We start from the raw sequence: 26959 nt of genomic DNA, 5'->3' as shown, positions 1-26959 counted from the left end.
GTCTGTGTCAAAATAAAATGGCTTTGTTTTTTTGAAACAACACTATACATTTTTGAAAAGAGCTTCAGGGATAAAGTTCAGGGAGCAGATGACAGGGGAAGTGATATCCTTTGTCACTTCCCTTGATAGCTTCTTGGCTACTTTTGAAAAGACAAGCATGTAGAGTGAGCAAAGCAAGTTCTAAGGGTGGTGGAAACTTGGATCTCCTTTTCCTCCTTCATCAGGGTGGATGAATTTACATTTCAGGGCACTTACCCATTGTTAATTAAATAAGGCTATCTCGGTAGTTTATACTATTATTTAAATTCTTCAAGCTTTGTATGAAGGTGGGCAGGGAGGCTTAAAACTCTCCTGTAATCATATTTCATTTTTGAAAATACTGATTTAAAAAGAGAGTTCTGATTTTCCCTGTTTCTCTCCAACTGTCTGTTCAGAGACAAAACACCGTAAAAGAAACAAGCTACTTCTGCTATAGCTTTGGTATCTCAATCCAAAAAAAGCTTCTTCTCAATTGTTATAAGAAACAAAGTTCATGAGCAACTAATTTGTTTTTTATTTAATCCAATGAATGTCTTAGAGCCTTGGTTGCCATAATAGTTAATTCAGACAACAGGTCTCCAGAATAACTATTAATTCCTGCTAACTGGTATCACATGATAAAAGAAGCCTTGAACAAATGGGCAACTGTGTTAGAGAACCACAGCTGCCACAAGCTGAGACACTGTCACTGCTCTCTCCGTCACTTCTGCCCTATCTTTCCATCCATCTTATCTGCAGGGGGCAGTCAAAAAAATCAAGATGGCAGTCGTGGAAGTGCAGTTAAAGTGCCTCTCAGCATTGTATGCATGCATGGGAAGGAACTTGCTCTTGCAAGCACCATCTTGACCCTTTTAATCGCCCCCTGCAGATGGCACTATTCTCCATTAAGTGTCTTATCCCTATTCAGACAATGTAATTAATGGGCAAGTTTATGGTCTTTACACTCTGGTGAGTACATTCACCGACTCATTCACAAATCATATTGACACAGCTGTGATCTTGGCCTTTCTTGCAACCATACAATAGCCAGGGACATTTGCTTGCTATAACAGATCCAGAACCCCCTGATCACTTTTAGGAACCACTAATGGCACCTGTTAGTCAAAGCTGGTATGTTTTCTGTTTTTCTCTTGTCAGTCAAGTACACCCAAGGGGCAAATTCATATGCTGATACAGTTTTACACTGATACTTTTCTCCTTTTTGATAGAGATTAAAAGAGCATGCCTTGGACCCATCTAGCTGTCATATCCTTGAGATTGATAGTAGTTTTTCTAATACAATGTTCCATGCCTATTGAATAAAGATTTCAGTTTCAGATAAGGCATACTAACCTTCTGAGCAATCATCAAAATTCTGTGTGACCTTTTTCATAGATCTCATTATATATGTACTCAATAGACCAGGGGTGTCAAACTGCTGCCTACAGGCCGGACGCGTCACAACAAAACCACGCCCACCCCATTGCCGGCAATGGGGAAAAAGCTCCGAGACGTCGCGCGACGTCATGTGACGTCGCGGGTTTGACATGTCTGCAATAGACAGACTTGCCAACAATTTTTTTAAAATCTCATTTACAATGAAATATTAAAGCTGATGTTTTATTAGGAAAGTATTCTGATGTGCACACTAACTATATTATCCGCAGATTAACTCCTAATTCATTTACCAGCAATATAATGAATTTTTTTTGGACCAGAACCACTTTTACCGGTGCACTGATGTCCTTCTGGCTTCAGAGAAGCTGTGTATGTCTATCCAAGCATAATCACAGTTTATGTCTCGCCCTAATCTGAAACTCTTGTTACTTGAGCAAAGGGTGTAACTGTTACATATTTCCTATATCTGTTTTTTGTTCCCAATGGCAAAGATTAATCTGAGACAACATGCACCAACTTACCTGGAACAAGGTGTTTGGTCCCTGCAGTCTGGCAGGACTCAAGGGAGCAATAGGACTGAGGCTGCTCCAAAAGTGAATGCTAGAAAGCAGTGGACTTGGGGTCAACAGTAACCCATTTGGAGTCTACAAAACAAAACACAACTAGCTTAGTCATCTATTGATAAATATTGCTACAGGGAGGCTGATATGCCATTAATGTTCTCACTTCTATCATAGCTTCTTCAGTATTGCTTACATTCTGTTTTCTAATGTACATTTTGAATGGAATCTGTAGAGTCAGGGCTTTTTTCCTCATAGAACGCTCAGAATGGAGTTCCGGCACCTTTTTTTGATGGATTTTTTCAACTTTTGCATAAGCTGTGCTACTGTGCTACTTTCGAAAGCCAATAGGAATTGCTGCTGAGCGCACCAAAAGACCCGGCCTGCAAACATTGCACATGCAAGTTGTCTGCAACGAAGGCGAGTTGGCACCTCTCCCTGCTGCCCAACTACACCATCTCCTAGTTGTAAGTAATAGAGGACCAGGAGTGGTAGGTGGGGAGCAGCACTTAATTCTGCCCTGCTGAAAAAGCAGAGTCCATGTGCACTCCTGCCTCGTGCTCACCCATGTCAGCCAGGCTGGCCACAAGTCAGAAGGCGAAAACACAGTGGCAAAGAAACCCCCTCCTCAAATAACTCGCATTTGTCAAGTCCACCTTGCCCTCTGCAAGACCCTTGGCCCAATGGGGAGACAAGGCCTGGTGGACATGATTTGTCTCTCCACCTCTTTTTAAAGGTAGTCCTGAAGATACCTGGAGGAGACAGGAGCGGCAACGCCACAGTGCTGTGGGAGCTGCAGGGCCCGCTCTACACGATGGGGCTGCACACAGGGAGGCGGGGCAGAGGCGGCGCTGGCGGGGCAGGTGTGGGTGGTGGGCATGGAGGTGGCACGCATGGGGCGTGGTGGGCGGCTGACCTTCCATGGGCCGGGCCAGCTGGTGGCCTACCCGGTGCTGGACCTACGCTGCCGCCTCCTCGTCCTGCACGCCTACATGGCCACCCTGGAGCGCCTGGCCCACGACACCTGCTGCCACCTCAGCCTGCCCGCCATCCTGCACTGGCATCTAGCTCGGCGACTGCAAGCTCTGTGCCACTGGTATGCATTGCGGGAGACCAATCACCTCGCACGGATTGGCCCTGAACTGCTGCACTGACTTAATCTGGTTTGACCACATCGTCCCGTGTGGCCTGGAGGGGTTGGGGGTCACCTCTCTCAGCCAGGAACTATGTCTCATGGCTACTATTTTAGTGGTTATCTGGATTCTTGCAGATTTTGTATGTCTATCTGAAGTGGTAATCTTCAGCATTTTTTTCATAAATTACTTAAGGATATGCAACTATATTTTCTCATATTCATCTAATGTTATTTTTCCATCTACTTTTTTCAATCTATTTTCTTTCTGTCATTAATTCCCCAAGAATAAGAATATTGTAAGCTCCTCATAGCACAGTTCTATATCATTGTTAAAATACACTGGGCAATTATGGACATATTCATTCATATTCATAAATAGATTGAATTGTAACATTTTCCCCCTCACCTAAGCCTGTTCTCTTGTGTGTATAATTTGAACATAGCCAGGCCATTTTTTATCAGCAGTTGTAAAGAAATAGAAACAAAATGTTTAATTTATGTATTAATAACAATTTCTTTGCAGTTCATTATCTTGTCAGTAACATGACTCCATCAATTAAACACATATATGTTGAATGCAGCATATGCACTTGTATTAGACATCTATTATTTCCCACTGCTAGTCCTTCCAAAGGAACTCAATATATGTCATACTATATATGCAAAAGTTGTCTCCTCTGTTAAAGTGCAAAACATCATTTTCCAAGTAGACAAAATAATATTCCATCTTTACTATACCCACCTGCAGTATATAAACATGGGGGAGCTATCCCACAATTTTTCATCCCTATGGCAGCCTACTATGCTGTCTTCATGATAAATTTGATAAAACTGAACTTAGTGTTCTAAGTTCATCATGAACTAAGTCTGATGAAAATAACTATTTTGGCAGGGATGAATTAATAGCATGCATTTTGGGTTATAGGAGCATCTCATGCACTTGAACCAATGTGATCATATCTTTAAAATGGTATGTACAAGCCATCAATAATGTGGTTGCTAATATAGGTAGGTCCGGCTTATGAGCTGTTTGTATTTAAGGAGATGCTCACAACAAATTCTAATTTATTTGGTGAATGCCTGAAAGATGCATTACTTCATCTAAGCCAAAAACAGATGAAAAAACTAAAGGCAATTATGAATTAAACTTGGCTCAAATCTCAAAGATTTGCCGGACGAGAATTGGACAAAACTTTGGAATTTACTATGAACATTTGCCTTAAATACAATAAATTAAATTTATGTTAAGAATTGAATATGTGTATGTATGTGTGCATATATATATTTGTTTTCTGAGGTTTTCGCGGGTGTTTGTATGTGGATCTTTGGTTATTCGGGTTTTTCCCCGCGTAGAACTAAAGGTGTAGGCGCAACGTTTCGACGGAATCCCATCCGTCATCATCAGGCTGGTGGCTTCAGCTTCCTTCTTCTGGGAGAAGCATGTGGTAGTGGCTGTTTGTTCCCCTCTGGCAGTTTAAAAAAGAGGAACAAACAGCCACTACCACATGCTTCTCCCAGAAGAAGGAAGCTGAAGCCACCAGCCTGAGGATGACGGATGGGATTCCGTCGAAACGTTGCTCTTACACCTTCAATTCTACGTGGGGAAAAACCCGAATGACCAAAGATCCATATATATATATATATATATATATATATATATATATATATATATATATATATATATATATATATATATATATATATATATATATATATATACACACACACACACACACACACACACACACACACACACACACACATATATTGAAAACAGCTACCCATTGTTCGTCTTTAATTCCCTGTGCCAGAGTATATCAATAGCCTTGAAAATGTGGGTTGTGTTCATAAAGTTGTTAAATAAATTCCCAGCTTGTTTTCTCTGCTCTACATGCCTGATTTTATGCATTGGGTAGGTCATATTCACACTATGCCACAAGTTGGTGAATGCACATGTACTGATTTTACCTCACTCCTCCACTGACCGCTTTTTAACTAGTGTCTCAGACATGTTGTTTAAACTCAAAAGTGACTTCCAACCTGAATCATCTTTACTTGAAAGTTATATTTGAGGTTTGTGGTAAGTTAGAGAATCCAGACAAGAAATTCAAGATGGTGTCTATTTGAATGTAAATAACAGGGTAACCCTGGTTTTAGACAAGCCTTCCGAGTTTGGATTAATTTATAGTGTTTATAACTATTTTTATACATTAAATATGGAATGATGGTTTGACTAGTCACCAAAAGAATGAGGTTCCCACCATCGGCTATGGTAGTGGCACCTCAACTGTAGAGCACATAAGACAGATGAAGGTTGATTCCTATTTTTCTCTGATACATCACTCAATAAAGAGTATAATGGGTCTTCAAGCTTTTATTGCTATATAATATTTTCTTCTCAAAAATTGAATGCTGATTTCAAATTTTATTGAATAATCTTACCTATTTTTTTTCTTTCAATGTAAGTTTCAATTATTTTTGATTCCATTATTGTTGGAACTTGGCAGGTGAATGTTGAGATGTAATCAAGCAAATACATTCATCCATTAGTTCAGCGTTTGAAAGTCAACCTTATATATAGCTATCCAAAATATGTCCTATTAAGTTCAATGCGGCTTATCTCAAAACAACTGGACAGGGGTGTCATACTTTTCGTCCAACTGAGTCTGTATGGATCTTCTTCTGCTCCTTAACTGCTATTTTCAACAGAATGACTCACAAAAAAGCTGAGATTTCTCTTGCAAACAACCCACAGCTTTGAAAGCAACTGTCAGGTCATTTATTTTTTACAAGAACTGCAAACTCTCAGGCTTTTGTACCTAAAATAACCATGTTCCCGTTTTTTAGTACCATGGAGTGAATTGATTATTGCTCAGTATTAAACTCTTCTACTGAAGCTTTTAGCATTGCCAGAACTTAGTTCTGAAGTGGCTAATGAAAGCCCTAATAAGCAGGCATATACATAGAATGAAGGCTACTGCTAAGCTTGTTAGCCGCCCTGAGTCTTCGGAGAAGGGCGGGATATAAATGGAATTAAAATAAATAAAATAAAATAAAAATGTCTAATTCCCTATGTTGTACATAGCACATGAAGAGCCTTTAAACCAAACAAAGGCCTATACAGAATATCAGAACTCCAGTCTAATCATTAAGAGGGTTAATCCTGAAAGAGGGATTCCTACAATATTTGAAATTTTCACATTTTCCATGAGGTCAGTTTATGTATTATTAATACTTAATAAAGTTAGAAAATCTATATAAAATTAACAGGGATTTCAAGGGACAGTTCTCAAGGTTTCAAAATATAAAGTGATTCTCAGAACAAGATTTGGTTCCTGTGTGAATTGGTTGAAGCAATCATATCAAAAGGAGAAGTATCAAGAAGTGCAGAAACAGGACCAAGTTGAAATTTGCCAAGCTTTGTTGGGAATTATGAAGCTGTATGGGAACTGTACCACTTGGATTCTTCCTACAGAATGAGGTACCTTGCCTTGATGTTTACGGAATATTATCCTTAACTGTACAGTTAGAATTTGAGTTGACCATATTGAATTTGAGTTGACTCATATAATTACATATGAGTTTTTAATCCAGTATGTAAACAGTGAAAGTTGTAAACTTGTACTTATTTCTATATATTTTGAGGTTCTGGAAAAATAAAAATGACAACAAGCACTGGAGGAGTTGTAAAAGACTGCCTGTCTGACACTTGTCCTGATATTTTTGAAAAGCTGGTTATATTAAAAACTGATGAGTCTGGAGGCTCTTATATTTTTTGTAATCTTTTCTTGAATTTTACAGTGTTCCTTCAGTTTTCTGCATGCCTTTGATATCAACGCCTTTCTTTCTTCCAGAATTATAAGTCCCAAATTATATTTGCCATGATGCAGAACCTCTGAAATGACTTTACATCACTTTTGTATTGAGGGTTCTGAAAGTGCCCTTATGCAGTACGCCTGTTGACTAACATTTATCCAGGCAGAACTGATCAAAAATAGGATCTTTGTGCTGTTTTCCTCTGCACATGCATCCTATTTTTGATCAGTTCTGTGTGGGTAAATATTAATCAGCAAGTGCAATATACATAAGATTGTCAAAAAATTCTTACTATGTCAGAAAACAACCAATAAGCTATAATCTGTAATATTTGTGTTGTGTTGTTAAGTCAGTGTTGAATTCTGGTGACTGCTTGGGCAAGTCCATGCAGTTTTTTTGTCAAGATTTCAGAAGTGGTTTGCCATTGGCGCTTTCCTAGGGCTAAGAGAAAGTGACTAGCCAAGGTCACTTAGCTGGGTTTTGTGCTTAAGGCAGAACTGGAACTCATGATCTCTTTCTAGCATGGTGCCTAACCACTACACCAAACTGGCTCTCTATAGTCAGACATAGATATAGATAGAAATATGTGATAATATCAGTGTGTGCATGCACGTGATGCAAATTAGTCATGTTCCAGTGGATATTATTCATTTTTCATTCATTCACTTCCTCTTATCCACTGGAAATTACTATGGGGCAGGGTCCACATTACTACCTAGAGTTTGGAGAAAAAGCATCTACGGGAAAAGCCAGATGACTGCAATAAAGCGATCTCCAGTCTTTGTACTGTCAAAAAAATATGCTATCCTCATATACCCAAGCCCTATTCCACTGAAATAAGGATGGTAACTTGTGCTATCTTTACCATTTTAATATTAGACAAATAAGGAAAGTAACTGCAAAATGATGAATGCTCTCCCCCTTTATTTTTCCTCTTGCCATGGGTTGCCTGCCAGTAGGAAAACAACTACCAGTCACTCTCCCTAATGTGGGGTGGGGGTCAGACAAGTGTAGAAAATGATTGGAACAATTTGCTTAATCACCCATCAATTTGTTGAACAAACCAAATGAAGGCACAGAAGAATTCCACAAATGTCATCCATGTTCAGCATTCCAAAAGGATTAAACTTCAGTAGAAAGTAATCAGGCTGATAGGGATACATGGTGGGAGAGTATCAATAACGAATGAGATCTACCCTCAACTGAAAGCAATGGAAGCGGTGGTGGCAAAGGGCCACAGCCAACAACACCAAGAAGTAGCCCATTCAGTACACAAGGCAACGTTGTGCATTCGTCCCTCAGAAACCAAAAGAAACAAAACAAAAAAATAGAATCAGTAAAAAGTGTGATCATGCAAATCAGTAAAAGTAGTGGAAAAAACAATGCACAGTCCAGTTCTTTAAGCAGGAGGATAATGCTCATTCCAAAGAGGGCTAAGCCAAGGCATATAAGGAGCAGCATTAGATATTGGATAAGTTCAAGGCAGGCATAATGGTAGCAAGCTCCAGTCTCTTTTGTAGCCCATATCAAAATGGATGGAGCTGGCAATGGCCAGCAATTGGAGGAAAGGCAGTGTGGTATGCCTTCAGCAACCTAAAGTGGTTGGTTGTAGCTGTCAGATCCCAGCCTCTAACTACACTATCAATGAAGCACGCTAAACTGTATTCATGGCAAAAGTTGAGTTGGATGAAGAGGGAAAGTGCTACTTTAAAAATGAAACAGATGATTTAAGTGATTTCAGGTACAACCTGGAGAAGGAGACAAAGGCAACATAAGGAAGACATGTCGTAACAACAGTTACTGATGCATATATGGTATCACGTTAAGGGATGCAAGGATAATACCTGACTTAAATACAGCAGCTGGGGTAGTTGCCTTCAGTGATCAAGATTTCTAAAGCCTCATATGTCTTGCTATGTTAAAAGTAAGCAAATATTATTGCTAGTTTTGTATGAATCAAACGTCGTTTACTTCTGGCTCTAATGCATCCATTCTATCTTTTTTTCCTGATGTTATGTGGCATTTTTCTGCATCCTTATCATTTTCCCGTTCTCTCATTCCCTTGACTGCAATTAGCAAATAATATATTATTGGAGAAGCAAAGAAAAAAAATCCCATCTCCACCTTAATCCAAAACAGTACTGTTTGCTGCAATCACCTATTTATTCATGGTTTTGATAAAGTGCAATTCAGAATGGTTTTTAATTAAGTGAGGCAAATTGAGGAAACCATTTAGGCTTATAGCCACTAAAATTAGATACATTACGTCTCTTCATTTTCTTGAAACAAAATTGTTGCCAGGGCTTTGGAACAATGAAAAGAATGAATTCTAGCATGTGCCTTTATGTAAAATCACTGAGAGCTCCATCAATACCACTGCCAACCATATTGTTTATAGGTGCTAAATCTACGTCCTAAATCACATCTTCAGGCAATGAAGTCAATAACTACTACCTTACAGAATTATCTCTCCCATGCACACACATCAACCTACTTTTCAGTCTGTGTACTGACATTTTGCATTTACCCTCAGTGTAGCCTGGGCCTAATCTTTTAGAAATACCAAGAATGTGTTTTTCTGAATATTTGCCTGATTAAATTTCTATGACTGGCACTATATGTTGTGCTAAATTCCACAAAGTATAACTGAGCATAGGTGCATAAGAATAGACTGGAAATATCTTGTCAAGATTGCAGTGTTTGTTTAAACCAGGGTTGGTTCTGCGACTAGATGGACAACATAAAGCTTTTGTAAAAGGACAATATAGGAAGAGAAGGCTTGCAATTGCCCAGCACCATCCTTTTTTTGGAAACAAAAAGAAAATCCAATGCTTAGTTTGCAGAACACATAGTTCCAGGCCAGTTCCCAGTCAGAGGAGCAAAAACAGGAGCAGAGCAAAATAAAGCTCATTTTGATCCTCAGTGCAAAAGGGAGAAGCAGGTCTTTAACCTTATGGAGTCAGCCTTTCTTGTTTTCTGAACATCCTCAAGCCATTTTCTGATTAAATAAAACAGTCTGAGCTAAACATGTTAATTGGTATTTTGCTTGAGTGAGGCCTAATGCCAGCAGAATACAAAGGGTTATTAATCCGCAGAGAGTCCCAGTTGCCAACTGGCCAGAGAAAAAAACAAAACTTGTTCTTACATATTCACTGTAGACAAATCTTGCTATGAAGATACGTTTTTTTCAGGTCCTGACATGGAATGGTTAATTTTGGTTTCTCTCTGGTAGGCCCACTTTGCAACTTTCCCTGGACTTGAAGCAAGCTCTGATCTTAGAGGGCATTAAAACATATTTATGTAGTCCTTTTCAAGTATTTTTAAGCATTATATTTTTTTTATTTAATAATATCTTACTGTCTTTGTGTGCTATTTGGAGACATTAAAGAGAGGGAACATATACATTTTCTAAATAAATAAAAGATATTTCTCTCTGGTGATAGTGATTCCTTCTGGACATGTTGAGCTATATCAGCTTGCAAATGGAATATCATCTATTGGTTCTTTTGTCCTTGATGACTACTTTATACCAAGAATTCTGCCAAATATTGCTCTATTCTTTAAAGACTTCAACTTCAAAACATGTTACCATTACACAGTATCATACATCTAAGCCCCTAACAACAGCTTTTTTCAAGTTCATGGAAATCAACAGGCTGCACTGTTTTCATGAAGAACAGAAATATGCTAAGCTAATACAAGGTATGAAACACTTCTTCCAAATAATTTTTAAATGTGCAACCCCAATAAGAAACTTTAGAAGATCTCATATAATCCAAAATAGATGTCCACTGTATAATGACTAAGTCTCCTCAAAGAAAACTGCACATCTCTAGATAACGCAGAATCTCTAGACCAGACATGTCAAACACAAGGCCCGGGGGCCAGATCCGGCCCCTGAAGTGGTTTTATGTGGCCCGTGAAGCCATCTTGGAAACAGTGAGGGAACGGCCCCCACTGCCTTGGCCCTGGCCCAGAGACCCTCCTCCTGCCAGAGACCCTCAGATCTCTCCCACTCCTGCCCAGGCCCCCATAGGCACCCTTGATGCCAATGATGTAGAGCTGGCCACGCCCACCCAGTAGTCCATACGCACTCTAGCCACGCCCACCCAGTAGGCCACGCCCACCCTGGCCACACCCACCCGGCCCCCTGAGGGCAACTGCAACGCTGATGAGGCCCTCAATGAAATTGAGTTTGACACTCCTGATCTAGACAATCCTATCTGAACTCCTGCAGAAGTGTTGCTGGTCTGTAAACAAATGAATTAGACAGGCATAATTCAGTAATTTCTAGATACATTTATTTAGCCACTTAAGAGATAGGCATATGTGTAATGAATGCACCATATGGAAAGCCTCTTTCTAAAATCAAATAGTTGAAAGTAGCAATTTAATTTTCTAAATCTGCATCTTGAAGTTGAAAGATGCTTAATAGTCCCTCTATGAAAAATATAAAATCTGCTTAATAAGAGAAACCATATTTTATGAGTACATAATATGTAATGCATGGTATTAGAAAAGTAAACCAGACATCCTTTGGCATATACAGCTGGGGTTTGATCTAATATTTCCTTATATTTCTTTGCTAGTGTTTTGAATTCACATTTCACATATATTAAATCAATTCAAATTATTTGGATTAATTCCAATTCCTGTTTTAATCATCTTTTATAATCCTTCTCATAACTGTGATTAATTTATTCCTGTTTTCATTGACCTGGTATCTTTCACATGTAGAACACAAATCTTACTTTTGGCCATGCTGTCTGGGCTCTGTGATTGAACATATTTGGAATTATTAAGCCGGGGAAGTGGATTTTTTGGCTGGGGAATAGTAGAAGAATATCGCCAAAACACTGCTACAACAACATGGTTGTCATATTGCTTCTTTTTTGAAAATTCTCCCCAAAGAAATTGCTGTAATGCCTATAGTATTAATTTTACAAATACATATTTGCTGCTGTTCTGACTTTTTATATCATTTTGTAATATTTTTATTCATAACAACTATATTTGATTGTTATTGGTAAGCACAAGTATAAGGAATATCTCATCCACAGACCAGGAACAGTTGCATGGATTTATATACTATCTGCCTGTTTATTTCCTGAGTCACCTGTTTTCTCCAGGTAGAAAAAATCACTTATCTACTGCTGGGATAGGACAACTTAATTCTGCCCTTCCCAAAATGCTGGAATTCACCTCCCTTGCTAGATTAATCTTCCTCCCATTGGTTCTGATTGTTCAGCATTTAACACTTCTAACAGGAGGTAACTTAAATAAATTGCATACTGGATTTCCATTGTCTTTTTTACTTTAAGTGATCTGTCTGTCTGTCTATCTCTACGATGATATTTTCTCTAAATTCTGCCCAAATAAGCCTTGGAATTGTTTTATGGTTCTAAATCAATAACCACAAAGTATGGGTTGTACTAGAAAATTTTGAGAATTATAGCTAGTAATTCAAAGGCATCTGCCTTACCTGTGCAGTGAAGAAAGCAGGAGTCAAGGATCCTGAGGGAAGTGCAGGACTATTGAGGGCAATAGAGCCGAGATCAGTACTTGAAAGAACCATGGGAGGTGCGGAGATTTCTAAGCCTTTGGGTTTCTTAGCCTTTGGAGGAAGAGAAGGAGATTTTATTTTGGATCCTGAAGAAAGATTCAGTGGCTCAAGAGAATCTGAGTCATGGCAAGTAGACTCCAGATAGATGTTTCTGTGTTCTGAGGAAAGGGGTGAGTTAGGTGACAGAGATGGTGATCGAGAGGAAGCTGATGAAGCTGAAGATATGCTAGTTGTGTTGGGTAACATTAAGGATGATATTTTTGAAGAGACAGAGGATGCTAAAAATGTAGAAGCATTTGCTGCTTCAGATGTAGATGGCAATGACACAACAGGCCTCATGACTTGTTTGTCTGTTTTGTTTGTCACAAATCTAATAACAGTCCGGACTTCTTCCAGAGGTGTGGCTTCTTCCAATTTTTCTTCCATCTTTTCAGTTTTAATTTGCTTGAGAGTTTCTGGCTGATTTTGTAAGGAATTGATGGTGAAAGATGAGTACAGCCCTGAATGAATGTATTCGTTGCGGCTTGTGCCTTTCAAGACTGGGAGGCCATGCTTATGCTGTTCTCTGCTCTCCAGAGGTATCTTGCAGTTGCTGTCCTGCAGCAAAAGGCTTTCCCTGCTGATTTCCACAGCGTGAGGATCCATCTTTAAGATTTCCGGGAAAGAAACAAACTTGTACACAAACTTCTGACCAATCACCTTCTTGATAATGTTCTGCACAAAATATTAAACCAGGTATGAAAGAATAATATGTAAGTGATTTGACAAAATAGTTCAAAGTAGTACAAGTGACTGACTAAAGAAAAGGCCCCAGGTTCAATCCTGGCACCTCTGGATAAAAATATTGGAAAAATAAGATTGGCACAGACTTCCAAAAGCTGTTGTTAATTCAATTACCAGCACCGGGCTTTATAGTCAAAATGGTTTAACACAAGATTTGATAAATTTAGTTACTAACAGCTCTTCACAGAAAATTCAGGGTTTCTGTATTTTCTTGCCACTCACCCTTTCTCCTGTAATTTCCCCTTTCTTTTCTAACCTTCCAAAACATAATTTTTAATATACTCAAATACTGTTCTTTCTTTTTAAAGCTACATGCAACATTGTCTTTTCTTAATACCCAGGACTATTATACTTTTTAATGTAGTCATTCTATATTCCATCCTTAGCAATTTGCCTAACAATGATATATTGGATGGGCACCATTTTAATTAACCCTAAAATGCTCTTAAAAGAAGCCGAAGTCATTACAGGATTATAATACAGGTAGTCCTTGACTTACGAGCACAATTGAGCCCCAAATTTACGTTGCTAAGTGATAAATCTTTAAAGTGAGTTTTGCTCCATTTTACAACTTTTCTTGCCACATCTGTGAAGTGAATTACTGCAATTGTTAAATTAGTAACAATTGCTAAGTGAATCTCTGCAGTTGTAAAGTTAGTAACACAGTTGTTAAGTGAATCTGGCTTCCCCATTGAATTTGCTTGTTAAAATGCCGCAAAAGGTGATCACACAATCCTGGGACACTGCAACCGTCTTAAATATGAGCCAACTGCCAAGTATCTGAATTTTGATCATGTGACTATGCGGATGCTGCAATGGTCATAAATGTGAAAAACTGTCATAGGTCGCTATTTTCAATGCTGCTGTAACTCTGAAAGGTAAGTAAATGAACTGTTGTAAATTGAGGACTACTTGTATAATTTTAATTTTTGTATTAGAGTATTTTACTACTATACCACTATACCATAAAAGGGCTGTGAAACCCTTTGAAAGAAGTGCTTCAGAAACCATACAAGGGCATACAAAGTACCCCTTTTCAAATTCTTAAGCAGCTGCCACTTTTTCATGTTCACCCAGCTGCTTCCCAAAAACTCCTGGCTGTGTCTGCATTCAGGCACTAGGCAGAGCCAAGTGGCGTCGCTTGCAGATCATGCAGAGCCAGCTTGGAATTGCTTCCAAAGCAGCTGTGTAAGCTTTCTTATAACATCGTGTTACTATAGTGCTATTCCAACACTGAAATTAATCTTTTATTTTACATTTAAAACATTTTAAAGTCATGTAAATTACATTAGAAAAGGGTTTCTTTTGTTTTGTTCTTCTGCAAAAAAAAATGTTACAGTTTTCAGGATAAACACTGAAATATGCAGCCAAGAATTAGAAAAACTTATTTCTGCAGGTGCATTGAAAGGAAAACATTCAAGTCTCTGGGTTGGAGAAACCAGGTACATTGTATATATAAGACTATTTTTCTTTACCTAAAATTAATTTTTAAAAATACCTTGTCATAATAGTATCTCAGAGCTCTGCTCAGTTTATCATAATTCATGTTAGTTTTATTTTTTCTGAGTCCCCACAGCTTAGCCACTTCTTCTGCCTTAAGTAACTTAAATTCACCATCATTGGAGGTCCAACAAATCAGGTGTTCATGTTTCTGATCAAGAAGCAACTGCAACAGGAATTGCCACAGTGTGATTGCACTCTCCATGCCTACAATAAACCAAAATAAAAGGAGAAGAATAAAGAGAATGTGAATATTTCTTCACTCAGAAATGGCCAAGCCATGACCTTGAAAGTTAGCCTACAATTTGTAGGACCTATTTTTGAGAAGTCCTTCATCTTGTTGTCCAGATTGACCCTGGAAAGAAAAATCATAGTAAACTATTAAAAAGCCACTAATACGCTTTCCCCTAATTGCCATTGTAATGCATACAATGATTTAATGTAATTCAATTTTCTCAGTTTTACAAAAGAAAAAGAGATAAAACCATGTCAGTTCTCATCCACTATTGGTAATATCACATCACAACTATCACTAGCCAGAGCAGAATTTACTAAAGGGGGATAATTCTAGAAATGTAACCCAGTTACAAAAGAGATATACATCTGCCTTAAACTTAAATTAGTTTCAAACCCAACACACAGGTAGGATTCTATATGTAAGTATGTATGTACAAGTAGACCTCGACTTACAACTATAATTGGAACCAGAAATTCATCATAAGTCATTACGGTTGTAAGTCAAGGCACCCATGTGACCAGAAGTAATTTTCTGATCTTTTTTGCTGTGCTTGTAAGCAAATGTCATGGTTGTTAATCAAGCACAGCAGACATTAAGTGAATCCAAAAATCATCACGAATTGCAGTCACGTGACAGTAGAATGCCATGACTGGTCATAAAGTCGACCTGCCAGATGTGACCAGGGGTGGTTTGCTTGTCAGAAAGCACCAGTTCAGTGGTTGTCATAACTTTGACTAGTCATTAAAAAACTGGTTATAAGTTGAGGATATTTAAAATATTTAAATATGTATTTAAAAAGTAGAGGTACAAAATAATCCCAATAACAACTTCCAAAATTAGGGTTTCCTGCCTGAGCAAGTGGTTGGACTAGAAGACCTTCAAGGTCCCTTCCAACTCTGTTATTCTATTCTAAATTGCATTCATTCATGGTTTGTTTAACCAAAGTTGAATATTATTCAAATGACTGGAATCACTCATTTCCCCACACTAGAAAACTATGTTTTACAGTCTGGGAAACATGAGTTCACACGAAATAATACACAATATACAAACAAACCTTAAAATTGCTTATCACCACATATAAACTAAAGCGGTTGTTCTAAGCCAGGGTCCATGAACCAGTACTGGGCTGCGGCATGCCAGCAACTGGGCCACACAAACAAGCAAAGCTCCATCCACAAGATACAGGCAGCACACAAAATCACACACCCTCTGGTTCGCAGAAAAACCTCTCTCTGAGGAACCGATCCCTGCTGCCCAAAAGGTTGGGGACCTCTGTTCTAAGCTTTAATCTGTAAATATAAACCAGTGTTACAGGGGACTCTATAGTTTATTATTCTTGGCAATAACCATAAATCAAGGTGCCTTCAGACAGATAACAATACCACATTGTTTCAGAGTATGCCACTGTCCTATCTCTTAATGTCTTGCTACAGAAAAATGAAGATGAAATTGGTAAGGAAGTATGGGCGAACTGCAAATGGAATTGCCCACCTTGTTACAGTTTGTTTATGATCCACTATGTTGACTGAGCAACAACACTTCCGTTAAACAGCTTCCCTGTGGAGACTGACCTGAACCCCCCCTAATATCTTTTAGTAAGCTGAAACCATTTTTATTTCAGTGAACATGGTCCTCCTTTGACTTTTTAGCTGTTGCAATTAGTCGCAGTGTCTGACTTTATATTTTGCTGTTTGTAGTAGTTCCACTGAGAACCCCTCAAATATACTTCAGTGTACGTAGAAAAAATAAGTTATTTAAGAAAATATGTGTCTGTGCAAAAGTAAAAACCCTGAAACAGCATTTTCATTTATTCCATAATAATTTCCAGTTTAAATAAACTATATTTTCATCAGTAAAGCATTAAAGCTTCATTACATATTTAAAAAAATCCAAAGGAGGCATATTACCCCTTGGAATTTTTTAAATTGTTTCTTGTTTTGGGGACGGTACTTAAAAGTGTGGAAAATAACATTGACCAAGAAATTGAATTCAGTCTTAATGAATCCTTAGTTAATAATTACTTTATTCATATTTAGTTAATATTTTTTGGTAGACAGATAAATAATGGTAATAGATTATTCCTGACTATAAACATGTTTTTTTGTACAGACATACTGAATAGATTTTTAAAATATTGTGTTACCTTAACATTACAAATGTCCTTATATAATTATGTGCATTTAAGTTTGGTCCTTTATGTTTGCTGCTTTCCTATTAGTGCTTTTTTAAAACTATACAATTTTTAAAATTATCCTTATCATATTTTTGAATATGTTTAAAGTCAGGATTGGTTAGTAATTGGATCTGAAGTACCCTTGGTGAATATTTAAATCTACCAGGAAATCTCAGAATTATAGACTCACCTGGCAGTTTAAAAAATACTCTTGGCAAACTTTTCCTCTTGGTGCCCAGGTGACTGCACAGACCTGTCCATGATGTCACCCAGAATCCAGCACATCACCTGAGCTTTTAAACAAAGCTCATTGAAGATGTGTGCCACTAGATGGCACACGATTTCTGTCTCTATATACAACCCATTCTTTTGTATTTCTGAAGCAGTAAAAACGTCACATTTCTTCTGTAAGATCTTCGATAAACTACACAAAGTACCACTTCACATGATTTACAAGAGTATCAGGCCTTAGTGCAGCGCAGACAGAATTTTAAATTGCTTGTGTATATATATTACAGGTACATATATGTGTGTGCGCCTATCTGTCACTGAAGCAGCAGACCTGAGCTTAAATGGACTCCAGAAGATGGTAGAGGACAGGAAGGCCTGGAGGAACATTGTCCATGGGGTCGCGGTGGGTCGGACACGACTTCGCAACTAACAATAACAATGGGTCGGACACGACTTCGCAACTAACAATAACAATCTGTGTATGTCTGTGTGTATAACACATACCCATATTTATGTCAAATAACCAAGCTATCAAAAAATTTTTTTAACTTCCCAAGGCTATTTATTGAGGAAAATACTGAACATACAAGAATATCAATTCCCATTTTCAGCATTTTTATAGGCAAATTGTTCGTATCTGATTTTTTTTTCCTGCCCCAAAAACTTAAATTCCCTTACAGGGGGCAAGAAATGCCAACGGGGGATCAGAGGCAGGAGTTTGTCCCATGTATTGCCATCCATATAATGCAAAACAATAGAGGTAAGGATTTTAAAGTTGTTCTAATTTCTCAAAATACTTTAGCAATTCAAGATAAACTAACAGAGATTGGGGGTAACCGCAGTTCTGTACTAAGATAAAAGTAGCAGGAATGCCCTGAGGGAAGCTCAAAATCTTGCTTTACATAAACTGCAGTGTAGCACAAGCTATTTTGGACCCATTATGTGAAGCCTAGCTTTCTGGAAAAGTCTATATTGCTGGGAAAGAAAACCCAAAAAGAAGACAAGAGCAGCAAGTGAATTGCCTCCACTATGACAGTGTTCCATGTACCAAGGAATACAATCATGCTGGCCAAATGACCATGGAAATGTCTTCCGACAATGCTGGCTCCCTCAGCTAAGAAACAGAGATGAGCACCAACCCTTAGAGTCAGGGACGACTGGAAAGGGGAAATCTTTACCTTTACCTTTATAGCAGCAGTGAGTACATAAGGGAGGATTTGACAAAACAGGTCAGGAACAGATTTTCCTGGAGAAAATGTATCCACCTGGACACTAAGAGTTGACATCAACTGGATGGCACATAATAATACATACAATAGTACATTCAGTACAAGCTATACTTTTCTTCATTTAGATCAGGGTTTCTCAAAAATTATGGGTCATTGTTCTTGGAGGGTCATCAGCAAGCATACTTTTTTAAAAACTGCTTTATGCATAAAAATGGATGGACATTTCGATTCCTACTATGGACAAATGTCTACAAAAGTTGATGGAGCTGGCAGAGATGGCTAAATTGACTGTTTTGATTAAAGAAAAGAATGCAAGTACTTTTGTTTCTACATGGAGACCGCTTCTGGACTTTGTGCTTGAGGTGGGAAAAAAAATGAAACTTTGATTTTGGGTTTCACTGATTAGATTGATTTGTTGTTACAGAAATGGCCAGTTCATACTATTGTGAAAAAGTAAAAAGTTGTGGCTCAACATTAATGCTTTATTCTACTGCAACAGAGGAAATCAAAGTCAATGTCTTTTTTTTCTTTTTCCCCTCTTTCCCTCACTTTCTTTTCCCTTTCTCCTCCCACTGTGTTCTACTATTTGCTTTGTATTTTGTATTTTATTTTATAATTCAATAAAATGTTAAATAATAATAATAATAATAATAAAATAAAAAAAAAACTGCTCTGGCTTTTATTGGCAGACTTGAGTACTAGTAAAATTCACTCTAGAAGTTGCTGTTCATTTTGCTGTTTTTGAGAACCAAATTATATATAAATTAAAATCTTAAGTAAAAGTATGATATACAAATTAAAATTCAATTATTAAAAGTAAACAGCATATTTATTTCTGGCCAAACGTAATCTAACTCCAATGAAATCATTAATGTTCTTAACAGAAGTTCAACCCAGGAAAGGTATAGTGAAATGATTTGTAATTCTTGCTATTTTGCACTCTGCAAAACATTAGTTATATATCAAAAGTGAGAGGTCATATTAAACCACCACCATCCCAAAAAACCCATTTTAACCAAATCCCTTTTACCTTGAATTGATTCATTAGTATTTACCTATCAAGTAGCAGGACATAAAACACAATGTAACAACCTCCATTTTGCATATGCCCTGTTCTATTTTCCCAGATGGTTTAAAGCAGGGCTTTTCAACCTTTTCACCCATTCTACCACTTTTAGGATATGGCAACATCCGAGTACCACCAGTCGCCTAGCAAGGTGTCAAAAACTTGACCAAAAAAAAGGGAAAAAGGAAAAAAGGAAAAAAGTGATGAAGGACAGGTAGTCCTCGACTTACAACAGTTCGCTCAGTGACTGTTCGAAGTTACAATGGCAGTGAAAAAGTGCCCCGCAAGCCACAGCCAAGCAAGACACCTGCCTACCCGCCCAGCGGTGCTCTTCCTCCTGTTCGAGGTTTTCATTGTTGTGAGCATTTCTGTTGAGGATTGGCAGCAGGGGTGGGATAGGGGGTGTTTGGTTTTTATTCCCGCCCCCCATCTGCTGGGTGGTTGCAGCAGGTTTTTGTCACTTCACATGACCCTGGGACACTGTGACTGTCATGAATCAGTTGCCAAGCATCTGAATGTAAATCACAAGACCCTGGAGATGCTGCAACATTCCAGCTGATCGGTGCTTCTTCTGGGCTCAGCAGAAGCGCCAGGATCAGCACCGAGCTCCAGCTGGAGCCTGGCGCTGATTCTGGCGCTTCCGCTGAGCCCTGACAGCCCTGCAGCTCCAGCCATCTCTCGCTCAGGCTTGTGCGGTGCTGCCACTGGTTCAGCTCATTCCTCTCCACCACTACCACTTTTCTAGGATGGTCACGTACCACCTTCCAGGTGCCAATGTATCACAGGTGGTGCCCGTAACACTGGTTGAAAAGCCCTGGTTTAAAGATTATAGCTTCATAGAATGTGTGGGTATGAAGAAATCTTGGGAATCACCTAGTCCAAATCTTCACCTAATGAAGACTCCACTACTATAGCATTCCTGATATTTGGTGATCAGTCTTAGCTTAAGTACTTCTACCAAAGTTAAAACTGCTACTTCTCTAAACAGGGTAGATTTTTAAACAGGTTTTAGGAATGTCTTCCAACACCCAACTGAAATCTTCTCCCTGTAATATAAAATATCTGGCCCTTTTCTTCTCTTCTGATTATACTGATCAAGGCTAGTATAATATTCTACATAACCTATCCTTTGAGACACTTTGAGACAGCTATTACCTCTCTCTTTAGACTTCTCTTTGTGTCCAGGCCAAACATACCCAAGGCCCCAAGCAATTCCTCTTAAGTTTTTCTTTCCTGGCCCATTATCATCTTTGTTGCTGTCATTCAGACATGCTCCAACTTTGTAAATGTCTTTTGTAAAATGGACACAATATGACTAAGAGTAATGAATACTGACCCTCACATTGTACTTCTGTTGATGCAACTGCCCAGAGCTGCTGGGAGTCAGGTGGTACATGAATAAAACAAACAAACAAATACTGCATTTATAATGTTTGCAGCTGAATCACATTCATGTTCAACTCATGTTCCACTGAACTACCACGATTCTTTTCAAATGTACAGATGTCCAGTACGGTCTCTCCATCCTAGTTTCATGTTTCTAACTTATCAAAATTAAAGACATTTTCTTTGTCCCTCTTGAAATTCATTTTGTTGGTTTCTACCAGTTGTTTGGATTTCTTCAGATCTTCCTAAATCTTAATATTGTCCTCTAAGGATTTGCTATCCCCACTATATTTATGCATTTGCAGATTTGCAGATTATGCTTTTAACTCTTCATATATGTGATTTATTAAATATATTGAACTTCAGAGCCTAAAAGTATGCTCCTCTGAACTTTAGAGCTTAGAATTATCCCCATATGACATGCTATCCCATCTTGACACTGAGCCTTTGATTTACACTTGTTCAGCTAATTCTATGTTAATTTAACAGTAATGTGGTCTGGTCCACATTTTGCAGTGGGCCTTACTAAGCAATGCAGTTTTTTCAACTATTTATAAACTGACTGCTTAATAATTTCTTCCTAGATTTTGCCCGGTATCAGCATCCAGCTGATTACTCTGTAACCACTTGAGTTCTCTTTTATCTATTGTTTGTTTATTTACAAATTCTATTTCTATAGGACTCCACTGGTACTTAATTCTGGGCAACTCATATGGGTTGAAAAAACAATATAAACAAGTCAAAAAAGACACAACCATGCCAGGGACCCATAACGATTCATAATGAACTATTCAAACTCAGTCATAGGCTCTCATAATGTCCTAGACCAGTGCCTTTTGGAAGAGAGGAAGAACATTTGTCTGTCTCTGATCTCTTAGCACCAGGGCTTTTTTTCTCATAGAACGCTCAGAACGGAGTTCCAGCACCTTTTTTGGATGGAACCTTGTAGGATAGGCAAGGTGGGTTGTATGCCATGTGTGAGTTCTGGCACCTTTTTCTTTTACAAAAAAGCACTGCTTAGCACTATGCTCATCTTCTATGATAGCTCATAGATCACTGGAGGCCAAGAATACATCCTAAGCTTCTTTATGGCTCATAGAGGTAAATGATCTGGTCCTCCAGTTTTAAACTGATTCATGGTAGCTGGATATTTCCTATGTTTTTGTTTATCTTGAGTTGCCACTCTATCTTTGAATCAGATGTTCTGTTTAGATCTTTTTGAACAAGTTCCTTTTGGGGGAGAAGAGCAAAGCAGAGAGACAAGGAGTTCTGCTCGTTACCATCTTATTATCTTATTATTATCAGACCAACCACTCCCTTTTTCTTCCATTCAATACTGATAATGCCATTTTTATTGTTTTTAAAGTCTTTCAGACACTAATGTTAAATCTTCATTTATTAAATGATGTCCAGCAAAACTTTTTCTCTGAGCTGAGTGACGTAGGGCATTGTTAGTTTCCCATTCTCATTAACACTCACAGCTTCCGCTATTTCTGTAGGCTGCAAGCAGGAAATGAGAAACGAGACCAGAGGAAACCTGGCCATCTACATCTGTCCTTGTTTGCAATCTCAGCTCTAGTTTTATTTTGCTAAAAATCATCTCTTAACCCCCAACATGCCAATTCAATTTCTATTACATATTTAATGTTATACTGCTACTCTGCACTTTTCTCTGTAATTCTGTATACTTTGATCATGCTACATAAAGTTGCCATAATTAATGATAATGAAATGAGTTCCTCAAGCTTGTTATCTAAGAAACTCCTGACCCACTGATAAGGTTATACACAAGGGTTTTCCCACATTATCTAAGCTATATTTAAACATAGCTTGCGAATAGGCTATGTTGGCAGCATTCATGCATAAAGCTAAGTTATAAATTTAAACCATGAATCATAACAGCTTATATCACAAATAAAAAGATAAGTTTTTTGTTAATAGGTTGACCCAATATGTTACATTAAAAAAGAAACCAAACAAAAATATACGTTATGGTTTAGCCCAATGTCTCAATCATAGTTACCTAGGTCTTCTATACTTGATAATGTAGCATTACAAGTTCTCCTTCTTAAATTGGTGTTGTAGATTATTATTTATATTAAGTCATTTGGTGAGAATAAATCTACTTCAATCTATTTATTTTCTGGAATGAACATACAGGGACAATAGGTGATGAAAACTTACCAGATGAAACAAAGAAGATGCTTCAACAGAAACAATTTTCCATAAGGAAGATAAACAAAGGAACAAGCCCAGTGGATGAGAATCACTACCAAAAACAAGTGTCATAGAAGATATGCTGCATAACTTTGAGGCCCTCACAGAATAAATAACCTCTGATTCTTCAGAAGTAGAAAAGTCAACACTGTGGAACAGGAGACAGGACATTAGATCCCTGAAGAACAAACAGGATACAGCAGTGCCCTGAAAGTAGACAAAGAGAAGAGTCATGGCAGTTGATGACATCCTAGAACAAGGAACTAAAGCTAATACAGTACTGCAAAGAGCTATCCTTGAAGACTACTCAGATACTGCAATTGGTACAAATTACGGTAGGCAACTGGCTGATTGGCTGGCTTTCAAGAATCACCCTAGTCATCTAGGCTATGGGCTCACTGTCTACTAACAGGTTTTGAAGTACAATTTAATGCACTGTTTTTAACAATAAAGTCTTATGTGGCTTGGCTTCTGTGTACCTTCAGAACAGCCTTGTTTATAGCTATTCAAGTCCCCTGGTTTGTACTCCCCGAAGAAAGTCTGTTGAAGGTCTGCCATTACTGAAAAGTCAGCAGCATGGCCCAATAGATAATGTTTCTATATTGTGGACCTTAAGGTATGAGTAGTCTCCCCCTTGTGAAGCTAGCATAGACCTTCACAGCTTTCCAGAGCTTAGTAAAAATACAGGCTTTCCAAATAGTAAAGTGTGATAAAACACTTCAAGATTTATAAAGTCCATGGTCAATTATCAATTCTAGATAATACATATCGGAAAATAATACTGCCAAGGGCACCTAAAACTGTATCACCATGAATGCTATATATCCAGAAAGCTCAAATGCATTCTCATTCACAAAATAGAATTTGAAAGGGAAAGAATAATTCAACTGAATGAAACTGTTTCATGAGATAAATTTGGTTTCTGGGACTATAATAAGATGTGGATCATAGATTACTACCACAGGATGTTTGAGTGTAATGAAGTCTGGTAAAAATATATCTGAAAAAAATGCATAAAGTTGAATTGTGAACTGAATCCTGTATGGTAGGATATGACATTCTGGAAGTAAGCATCCCTGTGTATTACTGTAATGGAGCCACCAAAAATTAGAAAGATCACTGAACCATAAAATGCATGACTTTTGTTGTTGATATACTAATGTTCAGAGTATAGGAAATTTGGAATGTTGGAAAATTGTGTTTTACATCAATCCTAACTGCATGTGTCAGAGATATTTGCCAATATCTCAAATGATTGCCATTAAGAAGTTTATATATGAGCCATGGTAACACAGTGGTTAGAATGCAGTATTGCAGGCTGACTCTGCCCACAGCCAGGTTCAATCCTGACAGTCTTGAGGTTGACTCAGCCTTCCATCCTTCCAAGGTCGGTAAAATGAGGACCCAGATTGTTAGGGGCAATATGCTGATTCTTTAAACTGCTCAGAGAGCGCTATAAAGCACTGTGGAGCAGTCTATAAGTTTATGTGCTAATGCTACTGCTATACAAGAAGAAGGAAGCTTTTTCCAGAATTATTCGGATATATAATAATACACAAAAGCATAAGGAGTGAGCTGGACATATCTTTATTGTGGCCCAATGAAACTGTATACAAACAGGACAATGGGCATATCAAAGGTATGTTCTACATCTATAGGAATCTCATAAGCTTTTAACAAAGTGAATTCTAATTCATCAGTACCTATGGTTCTAAAGATATATAGACCAAAAACTGTTTTTCTAGCTACATTTCATGTAATGCTTTTTAAATACTATTTTAAATTTATTTATTTACAGGTTTTGTATATAACTCAGTCCCTTAGCAACTCAAGATAGCTGACAGAAATAGAATCAAAAGAAATAAATTTAAGCCTAAATATTAATAAAATGATACATTTTGAAAGAATGGAAAGGCTTGGATAACGTAAAGGTGGCTTGCTTAAATTCTAATGGCAGTTTGTTCCACAACATGATCCCTGCATGAAGATAGCAATATATGTATTAGTTTGAAAAAGAATAGTTGTTGGGTGCTATACTATGTAAGGCTTTATATTCCATGTGAGCAATGGAATATAAACGTTTGGAAGGCAATTGCCAACCCAATGAAGTTGTTTCGATAAGGAAGTTTTGTGGCAACATCAAGTAGCACAGCACATTATAATGCTACCACATTCTGGGCAAGCAGCAATTTCTAGACCATCTTCAAATGACCAGCAAGGTACATTCTAATAATCCTAATCAATATGAGGTAACTGATTCATAAGACACTCCTTACTAATGGTGTTATAAGGCTGTCCAGCATGAGTGCCAGATCCAGAAGGAGCCAAAACTAATCCTTAAAGATCAGAATGGGTTTTACCCTGACAACATTGAAAACATCCTTCAAGATTTGGCCAGTGTCTCAGGGTGTTGAGCCTCTGTCAGTTGTTGTTGTTTTTATGTTATATTTTTCTAGTTGTGCATGATTTTGTCTTATTGGTTTCATGGTTCTTTCATAGAAGGCAGCCTCCACATTTAGTAAAACGGAAGTGCACTCACATCCTGAAGTACCCCACAGCATTTCTCTTGAATTCTGAAGTTCAGCCCCTGAGCTCAGTAACTACTCCATCTTGTTAGAATTGAGTCTTGTCTGTTTAGCCACATCTAGTCCTCTATAGCCCAGAAACATTCAACTATATAACATATAGCTATATAATAAAATCCTCTCTCTGTGGTTTCCTCATTTCTCCATTTTTCACAACTGCATCTCAAAGTATTATATTGATGCAGTTTTCTCCATAGTTGGATTTTTAAAAGTGGTGTTTTTAAAAACAAAATAAAAATCCTGCTGAACCTTGGAAACATTTTTTTTAATCTGAGACAAAATTTAGTGATATTTTCAAAACCTAGCAACCATATTTCCAGCTAGAGTATCATCATACTTATTCCCCACCAAGCCTCCAATATGTTGACACTGTAAAAATCTAAATCGGGACTTCCGCCTATTATATATTTCAGAGCTGTCTTTCTGGAAAAACCTGATAATAGCTAAAAGGTAGAAAGTCCTGCAGCACGATGCAGATCATTGGTATTTAACACCAGACAAGTTATCAAGAATGTATAAAGGTATTTCAAATGAATGTTGGAAATGCAAATATAAAGAAGGGACTTTTTGTCATTTATGATTGACATGCGATAAAGCAAAGAAATAATAGAGTAGGATTTATATTCTAATAGAGAAGATTCTTAAAGTGAATATAAAGATAAAACCAGAAATTTTTCTTTTTGGTTTAATGGAAAAAGACCTGGATATTTTTTTTTTGGAACTTTGATGTTATATATGTTGACGACAACAAGACTACTTTATGCACAAAAATGGAAGGATACTTCAATTCCCTCAAATGACTGCAAAGTTAATGGAGTTAGCAGAGGTGGCAAATTGAATGCAGCCGCGAGAGTTGTCTTGGGAGTTTCCCGGTACTCCCATGTTACACCCTTGCTCCGCGAGCTGCACTGGTTACCAGTTGTCTTCCGGGTGAGGTTCAAGGTTTTGGTAATGGTTTTCAAGGCCCTACATGGCATGAGTCCGGAGTACCTCGGGGATCACCTGCTGCCGGCGTCAACTTCCCTCCGCCCTGTGCATTCCCACAGAGAGGGCCTCCT

General features: G+C 37.9%; 2 protein-coding genes across 3 annotated transcripts in view; both read right to left on the bottom strand.

The window, feature by feature from the left end:
• Window positions 1–26959, bottom strand: part of SNRPF (small nuclear ribonucleoprotein polypeptide F) — a 228793-nt gene that overhangs the window by 27097 nt on the left and 174737 nt on the right. The gene's annotated exons all lie outside the window — the stretch shown is intronic.
• Window positions 1–26959, bottom strand: part of ELK3 (ETS transcription factor ELK3) — a 47105-nt gene that overhangs the window by 7773 nt on the left and 12373 nt on the right. The window contains exons 2-5 of one of the 2 annotated variants that reach the window (XM_083365993.1): window positions 23284–23523; window positions 14772–14980; window positions 12410–13204; window positions 1938–2060 (exon numbers count right to left, since the gene is read on the bottom strand). In XM_083365993.1, coding sequence (XP_083222119.1) covers window positions 1938–2060; window positions 12410–13204; window positions 14772–14978 — 1125 coding nt within the window. In that variant the 5' untranslated portion in view covers window positions 14979–14980; window positions 23284–23523. The remainder of the gene's footprint in view (window positions 1–1937; window positions 2061–12409; window positions 13205–14771; window positions 14981–23283; window positions 23524–26959) is intronic. The other variant, XM_083365994.1, reaches the window with a different exon arrangement.

This window comes from Vipera ursinii, assembly GCF_947247035.1.
Source record: "Vipera ursinii genome assembly, chromosome: 6".
In the NCBI taxonomy this organism is placed as follows: Eukaryota; Metazoa; Chordata; class Lepidosauria; order Squamata; family Viperidae; genus Vipera; species Vipera ursinii.
This window is presented reverse-complemented; position numbering and strand designations above follow the sequence as displayed.